Source organism: Ascaphus truei, chromosome 7 (genome assembly GCF_040206685.1).
Source record: "Ascaphus truei isolate aAscTru1 chromosome 7, aAscTru1.hap1, whole genome shotgun sequence".
NCBI classification, from domain to species: Eukaryota; Metazoa; Chordata; class Amphibia; order Anura; family Ascaphidae; genus Ascaphus; species Ascaphus truei.
This window is the reverse complement of record NC_134489.1, coordinates 68,237,265-68,246,272: the sequence shown is the minus strand read 5'-3', so window position 1 is coordinate 68,246,272 and position 9,008 is coordinate 68,237,265. Positions and strand designations below refer to the sequence as shown.

General features: G+C 39.4%; 1 protein-coding gene and 1 long non-coding RNA gene across 2 annotated transcripts; one reads left to right on the top strand and one right to left on the bottom strand.

Moving 5' to 3' along the window:
* The first annotated feature begins 3,424 nt into the window (after nucleotides 1-3,424).
* On the top strand, nucleotides 3,425-5,349 carry LOC142498550 (uncharacterized). The gene is made up of 2 exons (XM_075606773.1): nucleotides 3,425-3,936; nucleotides 4,300-5,349. Exons 1-2 carry the CDS (start codon nucleotides 3,840-3,842, stop codon nucleotides 5,322-5,324), a joined length of 1,122 nt encoding a protein of 373 aa, XP_075462888.1. The 5' UTR covers nucleotides 3,425-3,839; the 3' UTR covers nucleotides 5,325-5,349.
* Nucleotides 4,193-7,543, bottom strand: LOC142498551 (uncharacterized). The gene is made up of 3 exons (XR_012802470.1): nucleotides 7,394-7,543; nucleotides 6,313-6,368; nucleotides 4,193-4,839 (listed from the first exon to the last, which is right to left on the bottom strand). It is a non-coding gene; the product is annotated as an uncharacterized LOC142498551 (long non-coding RNA).
* Nucleotides 7,544-9,008: the final 1,465 nt, after the last annotated feature.

Genomic DNA, 9,008 nt, shown 5'->3' with positions numbered 1-9,008 from the left:
GGTAGCAATGTGGAGTCTGCTGAGGGGGGCCCCTACCTTCTTTCACATGACATGAGGCTTTGACCTACTCTTCTGCCCGTGACACTCCTACACTTAGTGTTGGATGTATACCTCACATTGCTACCTGTATTTTCATTGTATCCACTCCATGCAACTATCTAACACGTTTGTATGGTGATTCCTTCAATGTGGATATACTTTTTCAGTGTGGGTTTTCAATTTACAGGTGTGCTTTTACAGAGCCCCCTGTGTCCTGTGCATGTCAGTATTGGTTCTATGTTTAGACCCTTGCCTCTAGGTTCACTTTGTTTGGTAGAGCCGAGCCCCCCCTCTTCTTTTAAACTTTATTCCCTGTTTTAACTCACTTTAATAAAATTCTTTGTTTATACTTTAATGTATGTTTATACAATATTAAATAAAAAAGTCCATGTACAAATGTCCAAACCCTAGAATGAGTCCTGATGGGTATATCAGAAAAAAATGTAGAAAGTCCAGGGGTCCACGGCTGCTCTCAGATGGAATAACCAATTCCAATATAGAATCTAAAGGAACAAAAAGAAGACAGAGGGCCTCATGCAGTAAGCGACGATTATGTGAAATCGGCAAGCTTATCGATTAGTCATGTTATTGGCGTTTTTCCCTCTCCGTATGCAGTAAGTGCCGAATACATTCAAAATCAACCAGAAAACAAATCCGCCCACTCTCACGATGATGAGCCGATCACACACAGGTGTATCGGCGTGCGTGGCGGGGTGCTGTTAGGTTGCACAATCACAAATCTTGCTGAATCAGGCGAAACAAGCATGTTTTTGATTGCGCGCCATATTTAAAGGCAACGTGTACTGCTAATCATTCTCTGTGTTGTTGGGAGTGAGAGAGAGAGAGAGACGCACAGAGCTGGACGATTGAACATTTGCATATTGACTGAGAGACTTGTTGTGTATTGGGAGAGCTTTGTCCTTTGTTGTTTTGTTTACATCTTTGTCTTGTTTTATATGTGGAAGTGTTTCGTGTGATTGCCTGTACATTTCTTGTCTGTTTTTTGTGAGTGCTGGAAGTATGCCCGCAAAGCGTGGGAAGAGTGATGCTGGTGGGAGTGGGAGTGCTACTCGTGCGAGTACGCGTCGGAGTGAACGTTCTGTTCAGGGGAGTGATGTTGCTGGTGCACCGAGTGGTGTTGCTGGGAGTGGGAGTGCTGTTGCTGGGAGTGGGAGTGCTGTTGCTGGGAGTGGGAGTGCTGTTGCTGGGAGTGGGAGTGCTGTTGCTGGGAATGGGAGTGCTGTTGCTGGGAGTGGGAGTGCTGTTGCTGGGAGTGGGAGTGCTGTTGCTGGGAGTGGGAGTGCTGTTGCTGGGAGTGGGAGTGCTGTTGCTGGGAGTGGGAGTGCTGGTGCTGGGAGTGGGAGTGCTGTTGCTGGGAGTGGGAGTGCTGGTGCTAGGAGTGTGAGTGCTGGTGCTAGGAGTGTGAGTGCTGGTGCTAGGAGTGGGAGTGCTGGTGCTAGGAGTGTGAGTGCTGGTGCTAGGAGTGTGAGTGCTGGTGCTAGGAGTGGGAGTGCTGGTGCTGGGAGTGCTGCTGGTGGCGCAGTTGCTGATGGGGTGGATGGTGGTGGCGTGCTTGCTGGTGGCCAGCTTTTGGAGGCTCTTCCATTGGAAGAAGGAGAGTCCAGTCAGCACCAGCCAAGCTCTGACCCTAAACCTGCTCGGAAAAAACGTGTGGAGAAGCCACGTAATCCTCGCTTCAATGACCAGGAAAATAGGGCTCTTGTCACTGGCATTCTGGAGCACTATGACAGTATATATGGACATTTAGTAGGTAAGTGTAACTTTACATTTATTATTCAAATACATGTGATCCTAGGTCATCTGAGTTTTGTTCATATGCAAATATGGGTACACAATATCTTTCTATGTTCATTAGTGTGGAAACACAGCTTTTTATCATGCCTTACAAGGACAAATAAACACAGGCGGTCAATTTGCCAGAACTGCATACAATATGAATGCAACCTTGCTTACATGTATAGGTTTAGTAGTGAATGCTCATGTGCTGCACATATTACACATAAAACAGCATGTTTGCTATCACTTGGAACAGCTAGCAGTGTAGGAAACTGGTGCTTATATTATTATTCATTTACCTCATATCTTTTATATGTTTTTCAAGGGCGGACAAGTGCAGCAAGCAAAAAAGAAATGTGGGACACAATAGTCATTGGTGTCAATGCCTGTGGGAATCGTGTCAGGGACAAGTATCATTGTCGGAAAAGATTTGATGATATTAGGTCCAAATTGAAAAAGAAAATACAAGACCAACGCGTGCATGCTACTGGCACTGGAGGTGGGCCCACACCACAACGTCTCATATTGACTCCATTGGAGGAGCTGCTTCGGCCAAAATTACTTACCGTCGTCGTGGAAGGCTTGGCTGGTGACCGTGACATTGGAATTTATCCGTCACAATTTCCAGCAGGTGATAAATATTACTGTACTAGGCGTGTCGTTGCTTACAGTTATTTTGCATATTTACACTGCTTTTTATACTGTCTTCACAATATAAGCATACCTGCATCTATATATGTATATGTCTGATTCTGTATATATATATCTCAAAATAGACATATATGTAGTAGTCCTACTAAAAGCAGTAACTAATATAGCACGTGCCATTGCGTGCTCATTTACATGTGAATTCCCAAAATGCATAGCTGCAGTGGAAGCAATTGATGGTGGGCGAAGATGGGGAACAACAGGGTAGTACACGTGTAACACATGTTCATGAGAAATTATTAGTAGCTACAGGTACAGAACAGAAATATGTATCATATTATTGTGTATTTTATTGATTTTACTCCGACAAACATGACATTACTGCCTATTTTAAGCATGCATCAAAGAAATTGCATGTAACGGCCTACAAACATCACTGGCACTAACACATCTATAGTTGCTTATGAAAAGGTCCATTTTTGCTTTATGTCATATACAGACAGCATAATGAGGCACACGTATCATATGTTATGTCATTGTTTTCATAACTTAAACACTGCAGATGACTACTTAGCTCATCTACCATTGTGTTAAAGCAGCTGCAATTAATATCTCATCACAGCATACACTTCAACAGAGGGGGTGGGGTTCAGCACACACACTAATTACAGCCTCATTTCACGGTCAACTTAGTTCACACCATTTGCACCTGTTTCAAGTCATTGAAAGGTGTGGCTGATTAGGCTTTTTGGGGAAGGGAATACCTTTCTTACAACCTGAATAGCACAACTGAAGTTAATCACACTCATTGGAAAGCTTAACTCTAGCTACTAAATGCCCCAACAACTCATTACTTATCAAAGCGTACGTCACACATTAGTTCACTCATATCTATAGTTGAACTACTATGAAAGACACATTATCACACACTGCATGTGTTGTCTTGTTGAGTCACAGCCACATTCAGGTGTGCCACATCTTCGATTAATGTACCACACATATCCTCTACCAAAAATAACACTTTTTGCAATATGACCACCTTCATGATAACCATTGTGAATGGTCATCTCATGATAGTTATGTACATTATGATACTGATATCACTACACAACATATGATTTTTATGTACTCATTTAATCTATTTATCCTCACGCATTACTGCAGAAACATAGTATGTTGTATGTTAGGGAACTCAAAACTTCTAAGTACACAGGCATGTACATTGTTATTACAACTATTTATGTTCACTTTCACACACACATTTTCGGTTAAGGAACTGATGTTGTTAGTTAATCATAAATACAGAACATACAATAAGTGTTTGTTCAATATTTACACATGTAAATGTAAAACTTATGTTATTGTTATATATAGTTGCCCCTGGAGGACATGTGTCACCTGAGATGGAACAAGTGTCTTCACCTGGGTCAGCCAGCTCAACACTACTAGAAGGTGAGTGTATCATTTGCTGGCCATATAATATGTGCTCTTCTATATGTTATGTTGTCATGTGCATTATTTGTTTTGCACATCTTCTTTAAATAGGATTACTTAGTGTCAGTGAAAATTAAGTGTAAGGCAACATGTATTGTGTTAGTGATGTTAATTATCATGTAGGACTTCTGAGTTTAGAGCAACTTTTCATTCATTCATATTTCATACTGAGTCCAAACATTATTCGTAAGTCAAGGTAGTTTTTAATGAGGTTATAAAACGTATGCTAACATGTTAGGTGTTACTTAGGACACAGTACAATTACATAGTAACACAGCATACATTAACATGCCATTTAATAATGTGTACATTTCTTTTTAGAACATCATGGTGATGAGGATGATGAGTATGATGAGGATGACGCCACAGAAGAGACTGAAATACAATCATGTGACCATGAAGAGGTGCCAATAGAAACTGTTGTACCGCCAAATCGTCCATCAACTTCCACATACGATGCAATTGTAGCTTCAGAGGGAAAAATAGTGGACGCAGAAAATCGTCGCCATTCAGACATGATGACAGTGCTGGAAAGGATGATTGGACTGCAGGAAGAAACAGTATCACAATTGGCACATCTCCACAGAGTCTTCATTGAAGTGCCTAAACAGTTGCAAAAAATCAACACCTCATTTGAAGCATTAGTTGTTCAGCAAACACAAGCTAATTACTGGAGAATGACTAATGTACCACAATTCAACACCTCCCAGCCAGGATCTGTTCATGCAGGTCAGTTTTCACCACAATCATCTGAGATTCATTCACCAGGCCCAAATGTTACCGGTCAAGTAGCAGACATTGCTGTGCAGGTTCCTGATGACATCCTACCGCTGCCATCTCTACAAATTCAGCAGCAGACACCTACAAAGGAGGCGACAAAAACAAAACAAGACACACATGAAACAGACCAACCATCACTTGTGCAGTGTCTACCAACTTGCTCACATGTGTCACTGGGCACAAGCCCTGTCCGTGAACAGTCACTACCCAAAAGCCCTGTAGGTGAGTCGCTGCCCAAAAGCCCTGTAGGTGAATCGCTGCCCAAAAGCCCTGTAGGTGAATCACTGCCCACAAGCCCTGTAGGTGAGTCACTGGCCACAAGCCCTGTAGGTGAATCACTGCCCACAAGCCCTGTAGGTGAGTCACTGGCCACAAGCCCTGTAGGTGAATCACTGCCCACAAGCCCTGTAGGTGAACTGTCACTGGCCACAAGCCCTGCCCGTGAAGTGCCAGAGGCCACTCAAAGTGGCTCTGTTGTGCCTAAAGTTGGTGGCAAAAGAAAAAGGAAAATTCAAGAGACAACAAGCAGGCCTGTTACTCGCTCGCAAAAGGAACAAAAAAAATAAATGTTATAATTCAGAAAATATGTCTTTGGCCTTGTTTTGTTGACTTCAGATTATCTAATTACTATTGTATGTATGCTGAAGACTGTGTTGTTTCCAAACTTTCAACTATGTTCTTGTACACGTGAAGGTTTGGAAATGTTAACACTCATAATTAATTGTGTTATAAATATTTATGTTGTAATCGTCTGTTCAGTAATGGTCCACCAGGAGCCAGTTGCTAAGTTTAGAGAAGCTGCCATTGACTTTGCATCAAAACATTGCATTTGGGTGTGTTAATTGATGTAAGAATTGCATATGCATATTAGTCACATGCAATTATTAAAACACCTAAGTAAGTGCAAACATCTTTCTTGTACGTGTACAGCAGGATTATGTGTAAATTATTACTTACCTTTGCCTTGCTTGGCCATTGTAATTTTGTCCTTTAATCAGTTGTGTGTTCGTTTCTATAACATCTCAGAATGTATAATAATATATATACACACACACACACACTGAGTGTGAGTGTGAGTGTGAGTGTGAGTATATATATATATATATGTATATATGTGTATATATATATATGTATATATGTGTATATATATATATGTATATATGTGTATATATATATATGTATATATGTGTATATATATATGTGTATATATATATGTATATATGTGTATATATATATATATATATATATATATATACATATATATATATACATATATATATATACATATATATATATACATATATATATATATATACATATATATATATATATATATATATATATATATATATATATATATATATATATATATATATATATATATATAGTACTATATAAACTGGTATACACAAACTAATACACTTCATGCTTCCTTGTGAAAGCACACTATTTTAATAATACAGGCCTAATGTTTGAGAAATATCCTAAGTATGAGACTCTAACAGTATTGTGCTTAAACAAATGTTTATTACTTAATTCAATCATGTTTCTCACCATTTAAATAGGTTTCATACAAGGTATACTTAATGCCATCAATGTTGTGTGTACTCCTGCAATATAAAAAAAAAAAAAATATTATATATAAATATATATATATTTTTATAAGAGATATATTTATATATATATATATATATATATATATATATACACACGTATTTAAACTCATGCAGACAGGGAGTTAACCAGACTTTCACATACACACAGAAATGTAAGCGGGGAAAAAACATTTCTTTTTGCAGGTGTGTTTTTACTGATATGCCTGGCTAAGAAATATTTTCACACACTGGCCTTTGTTAGTTTTCAAAAAAACACTATGTGAACGCATTCACAGTCTAGGGATGTTTTTCACAAACGAGATAAAAGAAGGAGAAATGTTTCTCCCACAGTCCCATATCACGAACCACAACTGTTAACCCAATTAGACAACCAAATCCAATTGGCGTTTGAAATAAGGAGTCAAAGTAGTTACTTTTGTTGACCTTGACAAGGAAAAACAGGAGTTTGTTAGCCATTCAGCACATTCATTTTGATGAGCAAATAACACAGACCTGCACACAGCTTTTGTGCTACTCAGACATGGCTGATGAATTCGTTAACAATATTAATCCCCTTTTAGGGTATAAGTACATGATCTGTGAAGCCATCTTGAACAGTCGCGGACAGAAAGCAAGCACACGCCAAATCGATGATTTCATTCGAGCAAAATATCCTTATTACCAAGACCGTAAGCATGCACGGAATTTTAATTCCTCAATAAGATTCACTTTATCAAGTAATGACTTTTTTGAACGTGACCAGGATAAGCTACAACACACCTATGGTTTCTGGAAGATTGCCCCGGAAAAACAATTTATCCTGAAAGACGGCACTTATATTGTCGTGAAAGGCATATTTATTCCTAATGGCAATAGCAATGTATCCGCTACTACTGATCCGTTTGAATCGATACGTGCTGCAATATCTGCAGCCTCCATTCCTGAAACCCACATTGTACAAGAACAAAAGTACTATGATTATGTACCAAGCCTTTCAGCTGAAATTGCATTGGAATGGGAACCGGAAGAAATGAACCTACCTCCCGACCAATTATTTGAAGAAAGCAGTGGCGATTCCTATGAGCGCATCCTGGAGGAGATATGTGCCATACTGGATTCAGCGGTTGGGTTAAGCGTGGATGAAAATGGCTTGCATTTCTGGAGCGACCAGTTGCAGCCAGGCGAAGAGTTAATTCTAGAAGAATGGTAAATATAACAATCGTTATGCGTTGACTCTGCGTTTAAATTTTTTTTTTTTTTGTAACCACCATTTTCACTTTCAATGCGTGGATACAGCGTAACATTGCAGACTGCATAACATGTAGCGATCACAAACAAATTGTTTCCTAATACAATATAGTAGGACCTGAAAGAGTAGTACACATTGCTGACGGAATAAATATACGTACTTTCCTATCCCTTTAAACATATTAGCAACATTTTACCATTACTCTAACACATACCTGTTTTGTTATCATGCAACATCTACAACATTGAAAACCGGGTCCACCACGTATGACGTGGGACCCTTGTCATGGGCCAAGGCGTCCTTAAAAAGGATTAGTGATGTAAGTCCCGCCCCCAAGCGACGTGCGCGCCTCAAAGCCTATTGGCTGTCATGTTTTGTTATAGTAACGGTAACTGCAGTGTGTGATGCGTGCGGCTCAGTGTTTGTAGGCGTACCCTGGGCGTTAGCCGAATGTTAATTGAGTGGGAGGAGTGTTAGCGTGCGTTTCACGCTGGCTTAACATGACGTCACACGTATTGCATTTGCGCATTGTGTTATCGGCCGTGCTTTCTGTTCAAACACGTCTGTTTAAAAAGAATACAGATGTACTCGTTTAGAACGAATGTAGTTTCGTCTTCATTGTATTTGAAATAAAGATGTTATGTTTACTGGTATTTTCAACATGTATTGAACGCACAACGTACGCTTTGTTTTGCGCATGCGCTAACAGTTAGTGGAGCCAAGCGTGAAGTGCGTGCGCACACAAAGATGTGCGCGCACATCTTTCAGTATACAGGCAACGTTCACTTCTTATACATAGTTATGCCTGCTACAAATTTAAAGAAACATTACATACTGATGAACAGTTTTACTTCTAACATATAAGTGAGTGACGTGTGTATCTACACAATCATATAGAGCTGCGTAACGCGTTGTCACGGATGCATATCTAGTAAGGTGCCATCTTTGACCATCATGTGTTTGCTGTATTTCAGAGATGTCGGGGAAGATACAATCGGATCAATGTATGATTTCAGAAGAGTCTACCTTTATATGAGATGATTGTGAGGAGGAGCCACCGACTACTATACTACATATGGAACTAATTTTATATTGCTTGCAGCGCTTATTAACAAACAATTAAAAATGTGATACCCTTATGCCTATATTGCATAAGCACTTAATTAACATAATGATGTTGCAAAAGAGTGCCTCATGAATTTTTATTGAGTGTTCTTTAATGACTACTAACATTTTATGACATGGTGTGTTTTATATATAACAACCATTCCCACTCTGCTAACACATTTGTGTATTCTAATATGTAATGGAACGTATGACTGTCGAAACTATGTAACAATAATAATAATAATATGAGCATGTTCATGTATAGGGCTGCTAGTTGTACGCAGCGATTTACAGACACA